General features: G+C 39.6%; 1 protein-coding gene across 1 annotated transcript in view; it reads left to right on the forward strand.

The window, feature by feature from the left end:
* Positions 1 to 1,090: 1,090 nt before the first annotated feature.
* limch1b (LIM and calponin homology domains 1b) overlaps positions 1,091 to 23,193 on the forward strand; it is a 120,591-nt gene continuing 98,488 nt past the window's right edge. Inside the window, exons 1-2 of the mRNA XM_051127476.1 lie at positions 1,091 to 1,218; positions 1,365 to 1,434. Coding sequence (XP_050983433.1) covers positions 1,091 to 1,218; positions 1,365 to 1,434 — 198 coding nt within the window. The remainder of the gene's footprint in view (positions 1,219 to 1,364; positions 1,435 to 23,193) is intronic.

Below are 23,193 nucleotides of genomic sequence, written 5' to 3' on the forward strand. Positions count from 1 at the left end.
GCCTCAGTCAATCTGTGGTTCTTTTAGATCCTAAGAGTATGAGGAGGATGAGCTAAAACTCTTCGGGACTTCTAAGTTTGCGCCAGGCTTTGACCTTGACTTTTCATTCACCAAAGCTGATGGTTTCTCTCAGGTGGTTAACTGACTCTTTTTATAGCCTCATTCCCTATTTCTCTAATGGCTTCGTTCAACCAGTCTCATCTGCCTTTGCCCCAGTCAAGAGTCATTGTATGTTTAGATTAGTTATGTGTTCTTAGTTAATAAAACTCTTGTGCACAAATTATATTAGTTTCTGATTCTGTCACTGCTTGTGGATAATATCCCTCTTTTGATTCCAATTCAAGCTACATGCTCTAATGCTTTAGTACTGTAGGAAAGATATTTTCTGTGGCCAAGAAAATGTCATTTCTTAGGGTTGATATGAAATTATACTGAATGTTCGCTGGACAAACAGATTAGTTGATGGGGAAATTAATTCTGTTATAGTTACTACTGGCAGCTGATATAAATAATTGAAATTAATCAGAATTAATTATATTTATATACATTTCCCTTTGGAGATAATTTGCTACATATGCATGATCTGTTGCATTAATGTGTGTCTTTAGTGTGACTTCTGTGCGTCTGGCCTGTGGAAGCCCTCAAGTCTGATCCGTGAAAGACATTCCAGGTGTATCCTCAAACATTTCTCTTCTCACAATTATAGCTCGACATAAAACGCACTCTAACTTCCTTTATATTTTAGTATAGACGGGCCTTTATTTTGCTCTTCTTCCTGAAACTTGCCATTTGTTTTATTATACATTTTGTTGTCTATCAAATAATGTTGCATCTGTGTAGTTCTGTATCCTTTAGAGGGATTTATACCACTGAATTTAGGGTCACTGTCTTCAGCTAACTACTCTAACTGTGGATATACTGTGAACAAAGCATTTTCACAACGGTATCACTCACCACTGACAAATTTATTCAAGAAAGCCTTCTGTGTGTGCCCTCTTGACTTAGACATTTGGTGGCTTTCATCCCCTCTGTTTTTCTTCTCATGCACCATTTACTTAGTTGAACAGTCAATCAGTGACCTCTTTCAACTATGGGCTCTGCCAGTGATTCAACATGCTCATACGTTCGAAAAGCTGCCAGTGGCAACGGTGGACAACAAAAAGCAAACTTGGGCAGACAAATGGTCAGCAATGGCCTGACGTTGGCAGACAGCCTACTGTCAGCTTGGTGCTGGCCTCAACTTTAAGTGTTCCATTATGACTTTGTGCAGTGTGCTATCAACCTCACATTCCGTAAAGAAATCCTTACTCTATTTGTGGGGCTTGGTTCTGATGCAGAATGTCTGATGTCTGTCTCTCTTTTAGACTCCTGAACTCAATCAGACCAGGTCTTGTGAAGAAGATAAATAGACTGCCCACTCCTGTAGCTGCTCTGGTAAGTGTTTCTACTCATCTGTTCATTTAGCCCTGTACTCACCTCTCTTGTCCAGGCAGCTTTGATTTTTTTAAGTTTAAAATTATTATTCTGGAAAGGTAGTCTCTCAAGTACAGTGGCTAAGAGTGCTGCAACTTAATACATGCAAATAGAAAAAGCACCGGCAAATTAAGAAAACATCTTCATCAGTTTGACATCACATGTGCTGCAGTATCTTGCAACACAACCAAATACAGAAACACGCTGCAACAACAGAAATGCGCTGCAAATACTCACAACACAAACAAATAAGGAAATGCGATGCAAAAACAGAAACGTGCTGCAAATAGTCACAACACAACCAAACACAAAAACGCATTGCGAAAACAGAAATGTGCTGCAAATAGTCACAACACAACCAAACACAAAAACGCACTGCAAGCAATGCAACCTCAACAGTGCTTATAAAAATGAACCATAGTTTTATTATAGTTAAACTGTAGTAACCATGTTGTTTTTGTTTTTTCTGCATATTGATTACCATTTGTGTACATACCATAGTTAATAGTTAGTTTACCATGGCTTAACTATAGTAACCACTTTTTATTTGTATTTATTTTATATAATAATATATATATGTGTGAAGAGTTTGGTTCCAAAATGCGATAAATGCCATCTCTTACAAAATTGAGTTCCTGCCAAAATCAGTATTGTATCTGGTCGGTATTGAAAAGGCAGTTTTTAAATTTACGATATCCGCCGTGTTATTCTGTCATGTTTTCTCCCTTTTCTTCCAAACCGCGACAAACACCAGTCTCACTTTTCTGCAGAGAGCTTCATTGATTATAATGGAACTTTGTGAGATCGCGATGAACTAAGATGAGTGACAGCTACTAATTATTTTTAAGCGAGTTTGTAAATGAGATACTGATTTAATACAACAGTTAAATAAACAGTTAAATAAAAAAAAAGTTAATATTAAGTGACTTACATTGTCTGACTTTAACACTATTGCTGATTTTGCTCTATTTAGTCGAAACAAAGTCATAACTGAGCTGCTGCGCATCTACGTTCAAACACAGCAGTTTCCTTTATAAATGAATGCACGTTTTTAAACGGATCTAGTGACTCAATGAATCAATTACCCTTTCATAAAGACAGTCACTTGCTTTATTCCTGATTGAATCAGCCGTTTGAACATATCAAATGAATGATATGATTAAGTAATTAAAACTGCCACCTACTGGCGGTTTTAGTTTATTTTTTAAAGTATCTTCTTTTCAGTTATTTAAATCTTTTAATATTTCTATATTCAGATTTGAATTTATGAATTTGATTGCAGGCATGCCACCTCTGAGACTCATTAAACATATGAAAATACACCTACAAGCCACTTTTGTGTTCTTCTGTGCCACCTCTGTAGTACAAATTAATTTTGTTAATACTGATTTCATTTTATTGGTAACTTATTCTTATTCTGTTGTTTTAAATAGAAATTTTGAAAAGCTTATAAAATATATAAAAAAAATTGACATGAAAGATGACATACTTTTAATAAAGTAAAAAAATGCCATTACAAAGGTAAAAACAAAATCCCCCTCTAATTCACTTTAAGGAGTCAAATATCACCTCGTAATGGGAAGGCTAATTTTTTTTATCAGAATTTTTGATTATTGATTAGAAGGTGCTTCTAAAATTGTGACTGTGCTCCTACATTTTTTAAGTTAGAAACACAAGTGCTCCTAAAAAGACAAGTAAGTGTAGAGCCCTGATGGATTTATTGCATTTTGGAGAGGAAAAAAAAAAAAAAAAGATAATAATAAAATAAATCTCTGAAAATCTAAATCTGGATTTGAAGTTTTAATATTATTATAAACTAAAGATGCTGTGTGAAAGTTTGAAACAGAAAATAGGGATTTTCATCTCGCCACTTTCTTGGTAAAGAAAACACATTTTTACTCAAATTAATTAAAATGAATTTGTAGCGTTTTGGAACCAAACTCTTCACATATATATATTTTCCACAGTGGAAAATGGCCCAAAATTACTTTTCTGTTAAATTATGATTTACTTTTCGATTCAAATGCACATTTCTTTTAGAAATTGATGTATCCAGTCTTAATTTCCATTAGAATCTGCCACACACAAATAAAGACACATAAACACATGCACAAACACACTCATTATTACGACATACCTATTTTTCCATAGTGGTCCTTTTACAGAAAAACTATGTTAGATAACATTGATTTCTGAATAAAAATTTGTAACCTGCTAACCAAAGATGATGCAAAAAAAAAAAAAAAAAATCTCTCTTGAGAGGGTGACAGTGGAAAAAAAGTGTTTGGAGGAACATTTAAATGTCATGTGGCTTAAAAACAGGACATCATTGACTACCTTAAGGCCGGCCTTTAATTAACGTATTGCAATATATTGTATTTTTTTCAGAATAACAAGGAAATATGGCAACACTGTACCATAGGGGCATATATATATATATATATATATATAGGCTATTTGTTTATTTTAATAGTGAAACCATGGTTAATTTTTGTAAGGGGAGTAGCCAGCTTACATAACGTTCTAGTTACAATAATTGTGTATTTTGTCAGTTTATTTAGGCTAATAATATTAAAAAAATAATAATAGTAAAAGGAGTTAAGGAAATAAAAAATTAAACAGAAATAAAATAAACAGAAATTGCACCTTTCAGAGGATGATAAACATGTCCAGGTTCGTCACTTAAGTTGTTGCAGTTTGCTTAGACATTTCCGATGTGGTCTGTGCGTATTTGCAGCACATTTGGATTTGTTTGTGTTGAGTATTTGCAGCACGTTACTTTATTTTTATCAAATAATGCTGAAAGAAGTTGTGTTTCCACAAAATATTAAGCAGCACAACTGTTTTTTGCATTGACAGTAATAAATTACTATTAAATCACCATATTAAAATGATTTCTGAAGGATCATGTGACACTAAAGATTAGTGATGCGGGTTAAAAATTCTGCTTTGCCCTCATAGGAATTAATTACATTTTAAAATATATTAAAGCTAGTAATAATATTTCACAATATTGCTGCTTTTACTGTATTTTAGATCAAATAAATACAGACTTCAAAAAACTTCATAAAGACTTTAAAAACATAAATAGTCTTACCAACCTTAATTATTTTATGGCACATGAATGTTTTATGGAAATATCTGAGAGAACAAATAGTCCACTGAAGGCAAGATGTGGGTGAACCCAAGTGTAGTTTATTTAAATCCAAACGTGAAATCCAAAATACAAACAAATGAAGAGTTGAACAAATTTGAGATTAGCAGACTTGACTTGGCATGAACAGATTCAACACAAACAGACTTGACTTAAACAAACTTGACATTAGCAGACTTGACTTGGCATGGCATGAACAACCTTGACTAGGAACAGGCTTGGCATGAACAAAAACACACTCACCAACAGCAGGCTACAACATCAATACATGACAAGAGACAATGGCAACATGAGGGCTACTTATACCAAACAAAGGGGGATTAAAGCTATCTAGTGTATCGTAACATGCTTGATATGATACCTAACGCGCTGTATTTAGATTTTGCTACTAAAAAGAAAAATAAATAAATAAATAAAAAACTCATACACCATATGCTGTACTGCATTACAGGGGCATGCTGCTCTTCTCAGCTTATTAATAAAGAAGAGCACCCTTCGCTGCTTTTCCTTTTCTGTAAAGGGCATGTTGCCCTAGTCTATGCTATTTCAGAAGGTCTTGCTTTAACGCTATTACGATATTGGGATTTTTCTTGCTTGTTAAGGATTATCTAGTGTTCAGTGTGATGTTTGTTGCTAAACCTGCTTGTACGTACATGCTGGTACACAGACAAAATGAGCTTTGCTATTTGTTTAACTTTACCCCAATTTAAAGCAACAATAAAACTGAGTATGTCTGTCTGATAAGCAAAATACCGCTTTTAGTATAAAATAGGAAATTGGAGTTTCGTAAATGGTCAAATGACATCAAATTTCCTCATCTTTTGCGTCAAAACTGACTGCATCCACAACAGCAGCGTGCGTATGATAGGATGCTCACAAAGAATGCTGCTTTAGCAAATCACACTCCTGTCGTTTGTATTGGGGAGGCAGGTGGGGGGGGAGGTTATTATTGCTGCTCTCCCTGCTCATTCATGACATGCTGCATGGATGGGCAGGGAGTTTTTTGCCCAGAACAGAACCATGCCGCCAAACCAAACTGTATGCTAACTGTCTATCATTTTGACGACAGTGGTCCTGACAGAAATTAAGCATTTAGCATTAGTTCTGGCAGGTCACGTGAGTCAAGCTCGCATCAGCTAACTCTCCGCTGATCACATCTACCTATAGGAATACGACACCTATCATGTCATTCTTAAATGAGCTCTATTCAGTATTATTAGGCAGCTTTGTCGCTTGCTCAGGAGCAAAACACCCTTCTTCATCCCCAACTCCTCTTTTTGCCACAGTCAGGACTCGGCTTTTGATATTCCTCATTGAATCAGACTCCTTTTATCTCAATAATGTCTTACACTTAAATATCATTAAGTACATTAATGATATCTGCTTTGTTCTGTTCTGTTTACCCTGGGGGATTATTGTTGCTGCCCATTTTTGAGTTTTTTGCCTAGAACAGATATGCTGTCTATCATTTTGATGACAGTTGTCCTGACAGAACTAAATGTTTTCTGAGAGGAAACTGTATTTCTTTTGCCTCTTATAATAATAAATCTAAAATAAAAGAATTAAAACTAGTCTTTTACTAAAACTTTTTTTAAAAACTTGTACAGAACAGAAGAGTATAGGATTTTGGGAAATTTAAGATCTGACCATAAGGCAATTTTACTAAAAAGGGTGGAATTTCTGATCCATCGTACTAAACAAACTTACTATTTTAATGGAGAACAGCCCATTAAATTGCTGGCTCTAAGGCTGAAACATAGTGACGCTGTGTCCTCAATAACTGTTGAGGTTAAAGTTGTATACTTTTTAAGCACAAAAGCTTGTGTAGCACAGGCTCTGAGATGCACAACACTACGTACTATTGAATCACGTCGAAATGTCACTAGGAAACTACAGACCCAGTGTTTACAAAGCGAACGCGCAAAGACTAAAAAAGTGCAAGTAAGTCAAACGCTGTTTACAAACAAAAAGCTACAACGATGTTGGACGATTCTTAAGTTGTAGGAGAAAATAAGATGGAGTTTTTCGCCATTCTCTACCTTTTTGAGCCGGAGAACACAGACGATGAACGTAATTCGTAGTAGTGATGGGAGGTTCCGATCATTTTACCAACTTGGACCTTTGAGTCTCGTTCAGCAAAATGAACGAATCTTTTTTCAAGTCATTTCGTTCATTTTATCAAAATATAATTAAAATGTTACGTATTACTTACCTAACACATCTACTGCTTACAAAAATGTTGATCACACTACAAACATGACAAGACTGTAATGCTTTAAGAAACAGAAAAGATTAATTCATTGTTTACCTGGGTCTTTAGTCTATGATTAGCTCACCTCTTATCTGACAAGTTTTCTTTGAGTCTTTTTGGGTTTGAGTCATTCATTCATCACGTGACAGCCCCATAAGATGAACGAACGACTCGAAAAACCCAAAGACTCTAAACAGGTGAACTAATTCCAGTACAGAACCTAATAGGATGTTGCGAATGCGCAACTGAACAAATCACTCCCCGAGACGACTCGTTCTTCCCGAGTCACATTAAAGATTTGTTCAAATCGAATCGTTCAAGAACGTCCCATTACTAATTTATAACATCGTGGACACGCATCCCAGAGCCTGTGCTACACGCGCTTTTGTGCTTAAAAAGTATACAAATTTTTATTTTAAAAAAAAAAAAAAGACCAATCGTTTCGCTAGATGATTCAAGACCCTTCTTCCTCCTTAAACTACATTTTGGAAGTTCAAAATTGGGGGCACAATTGAAGTCCATTGTATGAAGAAAAATCCTGAAATGTTTTCCTCAAAAACCATAATTTCTTTAGGACTGTAAAGATGGGCAGGACCTAATTGTCACCTAAGTGACGAGCATCGTAATTTTCTTGACTCTCCAACTGAAATAAGTGAATTAAAAAAGGCTCTAGAGTCAGTGAATAAATGTAAGGCCCCTGGCTTGGATGGTTTACCCCCAGAGTTGTATTTAGTTATATGGGATTTGCTTGGATCGCTACTTTTTGATTCCTTACATTACACCATAGACACAGGTTGTTTTCACAGAGATCAGAACACTTCCCTTATTTCCCTGATCTTAAAAAAAGGGAAGAACCCCCTCTGTTGTTCTAGCTATAGGCCGATTTCATTCATTTGTGTGGACACTAAGGTTTACACTAAAGTTTTAGCCCGTCACTTAGATCAAGTTGCTGGCTCTTTAATCTCTTATGATCAGACAGGATTTCTTAAGAGACGCTGTGCTATGGATAATGTTCGACGTCTTCTGAATATTATAGACGCGCCCAACCCGACCAACGATCAACGTGCTTTTTTCAAAGAAATAAACTCCATGACAATTAAATTTATTTGAAACAACAAACGTCCAAGAATTAAACTTAAAACATTACAGAGAAGTCCTGCCAAAGGAGGTTTGGCATTTCCTAACGTTCAACTAGATTTCTGGGCATGTCGGCTATGCTCTTTTAAGTCTTGCTTGGACATAAACTGAGATTGCTTGGCATAACATTGAAGCATCTGCGGTATTTCCACATCGACTACAAGATATGATATTCACTGGTTTATCTAAGAAAGCCCTAAAGTTTGATAGTCAAATTGTAGGTGATTCTCTTAAAATCTGGTATGATGTCTGTAAATTTATGGGATGTTCTAGTAAATTTAAAAAGAATCTCCGATTTGGAATAATCATAGTATACAATCTGGAGAAAAAGCCGTTTGTCTTTAAGCCATGGTCTGATCAAGGTGTATTTGTTCTGGGTGACATTTTTAATAGTCAGGGCCTAAGGTCCTCTCAGGACTTGAAAGAATGTTATAATCTTCCTGGATATTCCTACTTTTTGTATTTGAGGTTGAGAAGTGCATTGCATGCATATGGTGTACCGTGAAACTGTAACCTGGACGCTCATCCACTGATGGACTGTGTGAATTTCTCTCAGACACATGGAGCAGTGTCATTTATTTACAACAAACTGCGTAATCACAGCTCCGGTGCACCTCCCATCACTACAATATGGGAAAAAGAACTGGCCCCCATAAACCTAACTAGGACTGAATATGGGAAAGTATTCCTATGATGTCCAAGAATCCTGCCCATCAACTTATACACTTCAAACTGATTCACATGGCCTATGCAACTCCATATGTGTTACACAAAATGAAGCGCTTGCCAACTCCTTTTTGCACTTTGTGTAATTCTAATACTGTGGGGACTTATATGAACATGTTCTTTGACTGTCCACTTATTTGTAAATTTTGGGATAAGGTTTTTTTAATTGTTACAGAAATATGTGATAGGGTTATCCTTAAACATCCCAATATTTGTTTGCTGAATGATAATTCTGATCTTAATTTAAATGCTTATCAGCATAGACTATTTCACACTGCAGCAAAAAAGGTCATCTTTAAAATTTGGCCTGAACCCACATTCCCAGCTGACAAAATGTGGCTCATAGAACAAAAAAATATTGTGCTGTTAGAATGCTCAACAGCAAGGATCAACAGAGCTAAGCCAAGAACAATTAAGGCATGGTCAGAATTTATTGAGAAACTTTCAGATATGTAGTGGACAGCACATTCCAGGGCCCAGTTTTTTGGTGGGCCCCTCCCTGACCACAGTAGTGGACAGAGGTTTGCTACATTTTGATTGGATCTTGGTGAACTAACATAAGCAAACTGTCCAACGCCATCAGATAAAGATGCCAGGACAACAGCCAGACGTCTCTTAGAGCACAAGAAGACCTTTGGTACAAAGCCCGGGAAGGACAGAACTTCCTATTGGTCAAAATGCAGTTTGTGCCCTTCACCCACCTTGAGACTGATTCCTAAGGGTTTGGCCTGTGACCGACCATAAAAATTCCTTAGGACCTCCAGATGCAGCAGCAGTGGGTGAAACTAAGAAAGATCATGGAGATCCATCCAAATCCATTCATAACTAGGATTTCAAACCTTAAAACTGATGCACACTATAACACACACATTTTATACTTATTCAGAGAAATAAGTATTCCTAGTGACAGCAACGTGTAGTGCAACATCTTGCACAAACTCAGCTTTTAATGGACAAATGAATGCATGCATGACAGTTCAGTCTTTTCCCATCAAGTTTGGTCTTAATGTGTTCATAACATTGCCAAATGCATTCTGATTATAGTTTGGAAAGTGATAAATGCACCGATAAAACTTTAGTGACACTTTTCTAATGCTGTGTTTGGACTATGCAAATAAATTCCACAGGAGGAAAGAAGGGTGGGCCACCATGTGTCCCCCCACTCTGATGGAACCAGCCAGTCACAGCACGGAAATTGAGAAGCGCCAAATTGCAATCTCCTCCTCATCGGAAAGGGATAAAGGTACCCTTCCAAAAGACACTCCTTGTTCTGAGTCTGAGTTCCGAAAGGGAAAGGACTGCAATAGATCAACCTCAGTTTCTGAGTCTCAGTCCTGTAAGGGAAGAGACAGAAACAGATCACCTTTGTTCTGAGCCTGCTACCCGCGAGGGAAGGGACTGTAACAGGAGCACTTCGTTCTGAGTCTGAGTCCTGTGAAGGAAAAGGCACAACAGGACAGCCTCTGTTCTGAGTCTCCGGCCTGCAAAGGTGAGACAATAACAGCTACACCATTCTGAGTCTGCGACCCGCAAGGGTGAGACAACAACAGATACCAAATCCTAGTCTGCAGCTTTTGAGGCAGCAACAGATACAACCAAGTTCTGAGCCTCCAGCTGCGAGGAAAGAGATACTCTACGTTCAGAGTCTTCGTCCAGTGAGACAACAACAGATGCAGCGTCCTGAGTCTCCATCCTAGAGAGACAAAGTGGAATGACCAAGTTCTGAGTCTCTAGCCCAGAGAGGCATAAGACACACAGACATTTGCAATAAGGTTAAGCTCCGACGAGCAAACCTTCACTTCAGGTACTTTTGCTTGCGTGTTCCAAGCTAAGGACCTTCAGCACCTACTCCAGGGCCACATCTGCGTGTTCCAGATCTTAGGACCCTTGGTGCTCCAGAAGATCAGCATCCTACAGCGCTTCATCTTCAAGGCTGTTGAAATGGATTCCTGCTCCTTTCCCCACTGTACTGCCACCAGCGCAACCAGTGGAAGAAGTCGCCGCCACCGGACTGCTCACTCAACCACAGCGAACGTAAATATCACTTCCAAACCTTTCCAGAGACCTTGGCATTGTTGTATATTATCAGTATATGATTTTCTAATTTTACATTAGATATTATATAGCTGACTGCAGTTGATAACAAATCTTACACATTTGTTTGATGCATAATAAGGTTCTTCACCTTATTTTTTTCAAAGTAGCAACAGTTTATCTTTCCAGATAACGTAGCTCTGACATAGCGACACCCAACATAAATCACTTGCATTTTATGCATCTTATGCACTTTATTCATTTTCCGTTCAGGGTATTCATTTAGTAGTTGTTGATTACTCTTGTCTATCTTTTGTTAATAAAATTTATTTTATTGCAACTTGTGTCTTTCTTGTGTTCATAATACAGTAAGAGGTTCTACAAGTTAGAGATCCCACCAATCTTTCTTATGTGATGGTACTCATAATCACACATTAATTGACACGTGATCCAAGAATCATAAGTCAGCTGTGACATGAGTACCCATTACTACCCCATTTCACCTACCTAGGCTGGCGAAAGCAAAATTCACTACAGATATAGTAACTCAATAGACTAAAGATCGTTAAAGATAAATGGTTGGTATTACAGGTGTGTATACATGTGGTATGTCACCCCATAGTTTTCCTTTTTCTATTTATTTATTTATTTTTTTTTTTTAAGGCAAACTCTGGTCAGTATATAGTTTTTTTAAGCCAGGTATGCTGGCTGTTCTTTACTATAAATAAACAATCACAAAAAAAAAAAAAATAAATATATATATATATATATATATATATATATATATATATATATATATATATGTGTGTATATATATACATATATATATATATACATATATATATATATATATATATATATATATATATATATATTATGTATATATATATTTAATATAATTCTAGTTAAGAAATGCAGAAAAGAGAATCTCTTGACCAATAACAATAACCAAAAATTAGTAGTTTGTAGTGGCCATAAATGATATGGAATATGAAAAATGGCAGCAAATGATGAAGATTCAAACAAGCCCAAACATAACGCAACACTTTTAGGTCCTAGGTCCTTCGCTTATTAGTTTCTATAGTTTCTGATTAGTGCACACCTGTTTCAGTTCCTATTAATTACCAGGTCTGTGTATTTAGGCCCTGAGTTTCTTCTGTTAATTGTTCAGTCACATTTATGATATGTGTGTAGTGTTATACAGTTTATCATGCTTATTAAACTTTTTGTGAACTTTCTTCATTGTGTGCTTTATTTGTACTAATACACAAACACAGTAGTAAACACGGACCAAAAAGAAAATTAAAAAAAGGCATGAATTAGGAAAGATTTTGAGATCGCCTCCATCAATGTGGCCCCACTTACTGCCCAAGATGAAGAGGAATCATTTTTGTTTTTCAAGGTGGGTGTTGTTTGGAGGACTATATGGAGGAGTTCACTGACATATGCCACAAAGTGGCATGCCACGACCTCACACTCATGGAAGATTTTAGCTGTGGGCTAGATGAGGACATCCACTTCCTAATGCCCAGAAGTAATCCCTGGAGTCGCCGTGCAAGCATTGGTGGATCAGGCGGGGCTGCCATGGGAATTCAGGCAGAGAAGAAGCCAAGGCAGAGAGCCACAAAGAATCCTAGAGGGGCAGGCAGGTAAAAAAAAAAAAATAAGATGACAATAAAATGACAAAACGCTAGACCGACAAGACTAGGAAAATAAACAAGGACTGTTTGGCTCAGAAAATACACCGGCAGAGAACAACGCATCAAGGACTGACACAAGACAGCAAACACAAGGGGATAATAAGGGGGAGATAATGAGAACTAAACTGGGTGCAGGTGAGAAAGGAGAATTAGTGGGTATGCACTGATGTCACTTTCCAGCCGGAACACACCCCCTCAGCCTGACTGAGTGACAAAAGAGCCTGCAGCATGAATGGATATAATAGGGAAGCTGCGAAAATGAGAGTAAAACAAACGATAATCGGTTTAAACTAAAGGTTGCTGGACTCGATATAGTGTTCCTTACAATGTACCAAATATCCAGTGGTCCATGGATACTGATATGCAGCCAGGAATCGTGTTTCCTGACATTGCCTGATTTTGACCTCAGGGACATAAATAAAGCAAATTTGCCTGTGAACGCATTTTTTGAATACAAAATAGGTTGGTCTTAATCTGGGTGTTATATATATCGTCATGTTGTCCACCCCAAAAAAACTGATTTTTGTCAGTGTGTATTTAAAAACATCCAGTTATGCAGAATTTAAGATGGTAAATATTTAATTTAGTTGTCAAAATGATATATTATAATTAGTGATCGACCGATGTTGATTTTTACTAACCGATAACGATACCAATTATTTGCATGTTTATGTGCCCAGGAACCCATTTGCAGAACCAATATTTATTTACTGTTATAAAGTAAATAAATGACTGAGTAAAGCAAGTCCATACTTCACTTTGGTTTTTCCTCCATTCAGTCATCTTTTAAAAAAAAAGTGTTGAAAATTAGTAGTCTTTCATGTTAAATTTAATCTTCATAATACATCAATAAAAAACATTTTATTTATAAAAAGCATCAGCTGCAGCACTAATAAGCAAAATAAATGTAGAATGTCTAATGATTTCAGATGGAGAAAATAAATAAAGGACTGGAGTCATATTGCCTTTTTAGTAGGTTTATGAGCTTTTAAGATTATCTTACATGACATGTGAGTTCATCTCTATTTCTTAAAGCCGAGCTGCATAAAATAACATCAAGCATTCATGTAACACGTAATATGTGCATTAATGGCTGTTATGTTAAATAAAGTTTACTAATTACAGGAAAGCAAGTAATTATGCTTTACCTATTCATGCCATTGTTGTTGTCTTGTCTCCCCTCAGACACGCTGCAATGGCGATCCTGCCCGCAATTCTTAAAATTTATTGGTGAATCTGATATTACAAAACCGATATCCGATTTTGGTAAAATGCTTAAATATCTGGAAAAAAAAATTGGTAAATCGATATATTGGTCAATCTCTAATTATAATATGATACATAGGGTATGATTTTACCATAAAATTCAACATATTAACATGAAATGATAACTGAAAATCCATGTTCACTTTCAGGAACTCGAGCTGCGTCCGAAAACGCTATGGGAACGCCTCCAGCGAGACTATGCTCTGAACACATGTGTAATCTGGCCAATCGAAGGGCGAGACGTCACAGGCGGGTGATGTAAGCGACCAGAAAGCTTAAAAGCACGTGCGGCGGAGTGAGCGTCAGCTTTTGTCTTTCAGCGAAGCGTTCTGTGTTTGTGTCTGTCACCCTGTTTTTTCGTGCTAGTTCGCACAAATTTTATTTGAGGGTGATGTCTGGTCAAAGCAGCAAAGGCAAGAGTGGCAAGAACAACGGATCATGTTACAGGCTGTGTGTTCCTCGCTGCAAACACTACATCACTAGCAGGGATACACACAGCATGTGTGTGGTCTGCTTGGGAGCGAAGCACGCTGAGTCGGCTCTCGAGGGACTGTCCGCATTGTGAGCTCCACTCCCGGAAGGTTCTCTTCAAGGAGGGAGCCTTTACCAGCGTTCCCCATGGTGCTGGCCACACTTCCACCAAGGCGGAGCAGCAGCTGCATTCATGGGGTTCGCAGTTGGATCTGTTGGAGGGAATGGAGACGGGTGACCCCCCATTTCCTTCCTCACCTGCCAGATCCACAGCCTGTTCTGCGGGTTCGGAAGCCCGCTCTGTGGCTACTTCCTCCCACGGAACGGGCTCCTCGCTCCACCTATTGTCCTCTGAGGAGGTGAATGTGGAGAGTGCGGTTGAGGAGCCACTCCCTAAGTCGCTTCAGTACAAGGAGCTGTTGGAGGTGGTAACTCGTGCAGTGTGCAGTCTGAACATAGATTGGCCCACCGAGGAAAAGGCTGAACCACATAAAAGCAAGTTGAATGAGCGCTTTCTGCGGAGCAAGCCGCCATCTCCACGTAGGAGCCTTGCTTTCTTTCCCAACCTCCACTCAGAAATCTTGAGGTCGTGGGTGAGACCCTTTTCGTCCCACTTGTTCACCCCCTGCCTCGGATTGTTACAGCGTGAAGGGGCTGGGCAGCCATTACGAGAACCACTTGTCTGGAGTGGCATGGGATTCGACCAAGATGCAGGCACAGCAGAGAATACACAGTGTCCCCTTTGGTGCTCTCTGACTCATCCAGCTCCTCTGGGGCTGGATGCCATGGTACAGATGTGGCCGAGGCTGCGTCTGTACGCTTTTCCTTTGATTGCTCTGCTCCCGGGAGTTCTGGAGATAGTGTGCCGGGATGGGGTCTCGGACCTGATTTCTCTCCTCGTACAGTCCTGGAGTTCCTGCAGGCTCGTTTCTCCACAGGGTTAACCCACTCCACCTTGAAGGTTTACGTGGTGGCATTTTGGCCTACCACACCCCTCTTGGTGGGCTGTCAGTGGGTAAGAACCCCCTGGTTACACATTTCCTCCGCTGTGTGCTGAGGCTGAGGCCTCCAGTACGACCCCGTGTCCCTACATGGGACCTTGCTGTGGTGCTCGAGGCCCTCTGTAGACCTCCGTTTGAGCCTGTAGAGGAGATATCTGATCGGTTGCTCACCATCAAGACTACATTGCTTCTGGCACTAACTTCCCTCAAGTGGGTTGGGGACCTCCAGGCCCTTTCAATGGCCCTTTTCTATCTTGATTTCGCTCCTGGTTTTATAACCTAGATGTCCGAGCCACTCCTGGCTCTCTGTTCTCCTGCCCTAGCTGTTTCCTAGACAGGAATTTGGAAGTCTGGTGGCGTGGGCATCTCGTTCCCATAGCGTTTTCGGATGCAGCCCAAGTTCCTGAAGGGGAACGTCCCAGGTTACGTATGTAACCCTGGTTCCCAGAGGGAACGAGACGCTGCGTCTCGAGCCATACTTCCGGCATCCCTTCGAGCGCTCACTTCATTCTCCGAAGCTGACGCCAGCTCCGCCACACATGCTTTTAAGCTTCCTGGTCACTTACGTCACCCGCCTGTGACGTCTCGCTCTTCGACTGGCCAGATTACACATGTATTCAGAGCGTGGTCTCACTGGAGGCATTCCCATAGCGTTTTCGGATGTAACGTCTCGTTCCCTCGGGGAACCAGGGTTACAAACGTAACCTGGGACATTTTGTTGCCTGGAGTCCATTTGTTTCTCTGAATTGCAGCGATCCACGTGCTTCTCTTTTTTTGTAGCTTTCAGCAGTCTGTAAAAATATACCTCAAATTACTTGTCAAATCTATTTGTACAGTCAGACGCAAAGCTCTTTCTCGTTTTAGATGTTTTTGTGCATTCTGTTGCAACATTCACGCTGAAAACCAATGCTGACACTCTTGTTTTTGCCACTCAGTGGGCGGGACCCCAGCTACTACAGCTGATGGACACTGAGTCAAGTGAGACAAAATAATGAAGAAAAAAAAAAAAGAAGCAAATATAACATTGACAGCAATTATGATACATTTGTCAGTAAATAATATATTGAACACTAAAGAGTAGTAAATAAACGAAATAAATAAATTAAAAATAAACTCAAAATTAAATATTAAATAAAATATTTTAACCAAAATCAGCCCAATATTTTATTTTTTTATGCTTATTAGACTATTATGTTGTTAGCTTAACAGCTGTCGTAGAAGCAGACGGAACACCAGGTAAGTGAATCGTAAAACAGTTTATTGAATAAACACAGATGAGAGATGAAGACGGATGAGGCTTGACAGGTGAGTAAACTGTTGAAGACTTGATTGGAATAGTTTGGATACAGCGCTGATGATCGATCTTTTTTCAGTTTTCTTTCATCCATTTTTAAAAGTATTTAGCTTTGAGGAAAATTATGCAACATTAAAAATGTGTCTGTTATACAGCCCAAGGGACTTTGACTCAACATTTCAAGTATTTCGCAACAAAATACCACAACCTGAAATATTGCAATCATTGCACTTTTAGACAGGCTCAGGTCAGTCATCTTCTGAAATAATGTCGGTTTTCTTGGCACTTGTCAAGAGCAAATTGCACAAATATGCTGTTATCTCCTGCATCATAATAAAACAGGTTAACTCCCCTTTCCTTTTCCTGTTTTTTTGGTTAATAGGACTTTTGGCCCTTCAGACTTACTATTTTGTAGTCTACAGTTAGAGGTCTTTCAATTTTGCTCTGGCTTGCTGTTAGTTTTGCATAAACTGCTGTAATACAGTAGTGTTTTAGTTCTTAGCTTGGATGCACTCTGCTCTTATCAAAATAGCCAGTAAATAATCTCAGTACAGTTTCAAGAGGTTTTTTTTTTGTTGTTGTTCTGTCAACAATATGATTTTTTTAATGGTAAGTTCATACCCAATACATTCATAAATCTTGTATGATAATAGCAACCACATCATTTGTTAAAAACACAAATTAGCTGAAAGATTTGCACTTTTCTATTATTTTCTATTATGATATTTTTTAAAGAAATTTTAAAAATACTACTGTTGCATTGAGGTCTAAAATTTTTTATATAAGAGTGTCCTGTTCTGCAACCCATTTCCACCACCTACTCCAGCAGTCTGCTTCTTATTTTTCCCTGTTTCTCCACCACCAGTATTATGTTTTTAGGAACTGATGGTTATAAGAAACAAAAAATGGGAGGGCCAGTAAAGGTCCCTTACTTCCAGGGGGGTTGAAATGGGGAAGGGCATGTTTAAAATACTTATGGGTGTTTTGAGGAACTGATGATTATAAGAAACAAAACTGGGAGGGCCTAGTGGAGAAAGTGTGTGCTCGGTTGTCTCACTGCTACCCCAGCTTTCATACAGGGGAAGAGTTCTGGTCTGTAATAATTTGGTTGCCTCCTCTCTGTGGCACAGAATGATGGTGCTGGAGCCCCCAGAAGATTTGGTTAGAGACGTTCAGAAACGACTGATAGACTTTTTTCTGGTCAGGACGACACTGGCTGAAATCCTCAGTCCTTTACCTGCCTAGGCAAGAGGGGGGTCAGGGGCTCATTGACATTAAGGCCTTTATTAAGGCCTTTAGACTCCAGACGGCTCAAAGGCTTCTTTATGGAGAAGACGTGAGTTGGTTTGTGGTTGCTTGTGCCCTTCTGAAAAGAGCAGGAAAGATGGGATTCGATTGTCATTTGTTTTTACTGGACTGTGATCAACTTAAGTGGTCTGATATCTTTTCACAAAATGTTAAAATTATAGACACTCTTGAGGATTTCCCAAGAATTAAAAGACACTAATCTTTATTGGCTAAAGGAAGAACCCTTGCTTTTCAACCCAGCACTTGAGTTGGACATTTTTAAATCACTTTCTCTCAGAAAAGCTCTTCTTTCTGCAAGCATCACCAAAGTAGGGCATCTAGCCTCTGGGTGTCTGCAGAGACATTGGCTCTTAAGCTTTCCATAAGATCTGTTTGAGTTGCTCAGAGAATGGTATTGGTTTCCAGAGTTGGAGGTTTCACCAGCAAATGGAGAGTGGCAAGAAACAGAGGGAACATCTTGTCATTTACATCACCTCAGTCAGAAATTTTTAGTGCTGTTGGAAAGAAGAAACTATATGTGATGTGTGTAAAGGCTCTTCATTGTTATACTTTGGAGTCTAAGTGGTTGGACTTTTTTGGATAAGACTTTTTCCCAGAAGGTAGTTGGAGGACCTTGTACAAACCCTGCATTGAGAAACGGTCTGGAGACCTGCAGTGGTGGATTGTGCATGGTGTAATAGCTACGAACAGACACAGAGCACACATTGATCCACAGGAAGGGGAGGGTTGCCCTTTCTGTGGACAGTCGGAAACAGTTTTTCATCTATTTTCTGAATGTGAAAGGCATGTCCCCCTGTTTTGTTTTTTAGAAGAATGCTGCAGAGAATTAGGAGAGGTTTTTACTAGAGCTTTCTTTATCTATGGTCCTAAATATAAACATTCCAAAAGGGAGACACGTGTATTAGTAAACTTTGTTTTTGGCCAAGCAAAAGCTATTTGGTCTTGGAAAAACAGGATTGTTGGAATGGGACAGACTGATGTTATATTGATTTTTAGGGGTTTGTTTCACTTTTTGTATTTTTCTATTTGTATAGTATCCTTTTTTAAAAAAAGAAAATACTGATTAATTTTTTCTGGTGATCAGAGAGATGTTAAAGTCTTTTACAAACAAAATTTGCACTGAAAAAAGCAGATGGTAATTTTTAATGCTGACAACCACGTAATAAGCTTGATAGGAATGTGGTAGGAAAATAGTTGGCACACTAGTGGTCCAATAAGCCACAGAACTTCTGTCCTAGAATTTTATTTTAATATATATTTATATTTTAATTTGTAATATATGTTATGTGATATTTCAAAACATACTGAAATACTTCAGGCGTAAATTTCCTCGGAGCAAAGGCAGAGCAGCGTTCCTGAACAGCTGAGCGAGGAGTGGGAAATGGTGAACCCGGGGTGGAGCTGGAGCGGAGTGATTATTGAATGCTTGGAGCGCGGAGGGGAAATTGTTGCCGCTCCACTCCGTTCACATACTCATAAAACTTGACATAAAACTTGAATACACCTCTTCTATGGTGAGCATATGTTCAGTTTTAGTTTCTGGCATAAAATCAGTGGTTAAAAAAAAAATAAATAAATACAATTATTGAAAAGAAAAACATACTATTTGTTTGGCACAATCTTTTATTATTATTTCTCATTTAGTTAGTTCAGGTTGTAACGGTGTTATTTATTCATTAATAATGAATGATGTAATATGTAATATAGCTAGCTGCTATGCACCTTTCAGGAGTCAGGGTAACCAGGTTTCTATCATTACTGTAGATGCGTATGGACAAGTTAACTGACACTTCTTTGTAGAACTGAGGTATTGCTTTTTTTATTTACACCACCATTTGCCTCCTATTTCCGTGTCCCACAAGTAACTCCTCCACACCTCCTACGTCATCTCTTATAGACAGAACAGGGAGGTAACAAACATAACAAACAGCCATCAATATAATCTACATCCCCCTTCTTAAGGTATGTGTTAGAGCTGCCTGGATCTGCGTTTCTACCTTGGCTTTGGTCATGGAAATAAGGGTCTTAGTGCGCCGAGAAAGCAAGCGCTGGGCTGGTGAGGGCAGTCCATCTCTTGGTATGTTACGTAGATTGAGCAGTGCTGCATATACATCTGTTCCATCATGTGCACATTTTTCTAGCAGTTGTTTAGCTGAGCGTACAGCCCTCTTAGCTAGCCCATTTGATTGAAGGTAATGGGGGCTGCTGGTGACATGGCAGAAGTCCCATGTGTGGGCAAATTCTTGGAACTCCCTGCTTGTGAAATATGTTGCGTTATTAGTCATTAGCTGCTGAGGAGCTCCATGGGTGGCAATGTGGCACTTTAGCCTGGTTATGATGGTCGCACTGGTCATGTTTGGGAGCTGGTCAATTTCAAACCAGCTGGAGTATGAGTCGACGAGCACCAGGTGTTCTTTCCCCCCACTCAAAACCATCTGCTGCTGTAAGGGCCCATGGCAGGTCTGGTATATCATTCGATTGAAGGGGCTCCTTTGTTTGGTGTGGTCTGAGGGCATTACAAAGACCGCGCCTGGAGATTCCATGTTCAATGTCCTGGTATATGCTCGGCCAAAACATGGTTTCTCTGAGAGGCGTTGCTGAGAGGCATCTGCAGATACCACCACTGGCTGGTGCACATCAAAGTACTGGAGTATAGGAGGACTTGTAAGGAGTTGTAAGTCTGGTGAACGCTGGCATGTGGTGCTCCTGCCAGCTCCATTCCACATCCTGAAACAGGAGTTGATGCAGGGGTCCTGTGGTTTCGCTATAGCCTGGGATGAATGGTTAGAGGGTCGGGCTTGCAATCCAAAGGTCGCTGGTTCGATTCCCGCAACAGCAGGAATTAAGGTGGGGATTGTGAATAAACAGTGCTCTTTCCACCTTCAATGCCATGACTGAAGTGCCCTTTGCCCCGGGTTTGTGTTTACAATGTGTGTGTTCACTTCTCACTGCTGTGTGTGTGTGGGTTAAATGCAGAGGACCACCATACTTGACAATATGTCGTCACTCACTCATCATGCTTGTCCGCTGGGGTTGGCATAGAACTAACTGCATCTGTATTTGTAGAGTCAGGCTTTATGCTCTGGTCAGTTAGAAGGTGACCCACATATCAGACACCCTCAGACACCCGGAAATGGCACTGGTCAGGGTTCAGCTTAATATTTATGGCGCATATTCTGTCCATGACCTGCCAGAGGCGCAAATCATGCTCCTCTGTTGTGCTGCCCCAAACGAGAATGTCGTCAACAACAATTGCACATGGCTGCCCTTCAAAAAGCTGCTCCATACACCTTTGGAAGACTTCACTTCCTGTGAATATTCCATAGGGCATTCGAAGGAAGGCATATCGGCCCACCGGGGTCATGAAGGTGGTCAACCTCGATGACTCATCACTAAGTGAATCCACACTTCGCATCAAGGATACTGAACGCCTTGGAACCTGGCATGTCAGCAACCACCTGTTCTATTGTTTTCATAGGATGATGTGATCTGAGGACAGATTTGTTGAGGTGGACAGGGTCAATACACGGTCTTACGGCACCATCTTTTTTTTTTCATGCAGCCACCATAAAAGAAACCCACTCAGTGGGCTCCTGAACTGGCTTAATGACTCCCAGTTTGGATTATTTTGTCTTTCATTGCCAATTGCACTCGTCTGGGAGCACATATAGTAGGGTGCACAGAGGGGTCAAGGTGCATGTTGATACAGTTTGCCTATAGTGCTGCAGTCAAAGAGGTCTTTATACTCTGTGAGCTCAGGAGCCCCCTGCTGGAGAGTGTGCACATTCGGGCCAAGTTGCACAAAGCCTAGTTTGACACTGTCTCTGTGGCCCAATAAAGGTTTTACATCACTGTCAATGACATGGAACTGTAGTGTCCCGCATGTGAAGTTTACATTAGTAACACCTAAAGTCTTTATGATCTGACCGCCATAAGCCACAAGGTTGACTACATGGCTGTGGTCAACATGAGTGCCTGGGTCGATGTGCTGGAGAACGCCTCTGGAGAATACATTGCACCGGGCTCCAGTATTGATCTTCACCTTAAGTTGCTTCCCTGTGTTGGAAGTGGACAGGATGGTGAATATCTCTCCTCTATCCGCTGGCACCTCTACACTTTCACAGTAAAACAGGTCTGCTGGTTCATATGCAACCTGTGCATCCAGTTCACTTATTCTATGTGTCTGTCCTCCCCTGCATATGGTGTGGGGTGCTCTGCTTGACTGAGATGGACCTTGTCCTGGTCTGTTGTAGGTGCGTGTTTTGCTCGATCTGCACCATTTAGAGAAGTGGTTCCATTTTCCACACGCGTTGCAGCGCTTGTTGAAGGCTTGACAGCTGCTGCGGTCAGATGAATGCTGCCCACCACAGTCCGAGCATGGAGGATACTGTACGGCACAGACTTCATTTTCCTTCTTTAGTTCTTTGGTATCTACTTCTTTTTTTATTTATTTGGCAGCGTGCCAAACTCACATTTTCTGGCTAGTGTTTTTAATGTAGCAATGTACGACTGGATTTTTGACTGCGGCTTCTGATTCGTTGTATGAAATGCATGTCTGTCCATAATTACACTCTTTACAGGCAGGCAAATTTCCTCAAACTTCTTTACCAGTACCTCTGAATCCTCTGGATCTTCCCCCTCCTCAAAAGTGAAAGTGTCATATTTATCTTGGGCGTCGGGACCGGCGAGGTTGAGAAAAGTGTACGCTTGCACTTTTTTAGTTGCTGCTGAAAGACCAGCGTTGCAGTATATGTGCCACTCGCGCTTAAACTTTGTCCAGTTGTCTGCTATATTCTCGTCAAAGATGAGGGGGTCAATCTTGCGAAGTGCTTGTGCCATCGTCAGTACAGGCTCACTTCTGACATCATGTAGATGCGTATGGACGAATTAACTGGCACTTCTTTGTAGAACTGAGGTATTACTTTTTTTATTTACACCATTTGCCTCCTATTTCCGTGTCCCAAAAGTAATTCCCCCACACCTCCTACGTCATCTCTTATAGACAGCACAGGGGGGTAACAAACAACCATCAATATAATCTACAATTACACTGGGAAACAAAACTACAGAATTTGTCTCTGAGTATGTTTACGAGTTTGAGAGGCTTTTTTTGGCTAAATAGAGAAATGTCTGGCTCTGCAAGACTAAGGTGATTCCTAGATCCCTAAAATGACAGAAGGTACAGTAAGTCAGGACATTGTTGGGCTAAGAAGTAAATTGAAAAAGAAGTGAAACATTTTTGTACAGAATGTAACTGCATATTTGGTTTAAATTTAAAGATAAAAATTTTGTAATCAACTATTCTGCACCATGACCTCCTGTTTAGCTTTCTTTCTTTCTTTCTTTCTTTCTTTTGTAGTCATGTCAATATGTATTTT

This window comes from Labeo rohita, chromosome 14 (genome assembly GCF_022985175.1).
Source record: "Labeo rohita strain BAU-BD-2019 chromosome 14, IGBB_LRoh.1.0, whole genome shotgun sequence".
Taxonomy (NCBI): Eukaryota; Metazoa; Chordata; class Actinopteri; order Cypriniformes; family Cyprinidae; genus Labeo; species Labeo rohita.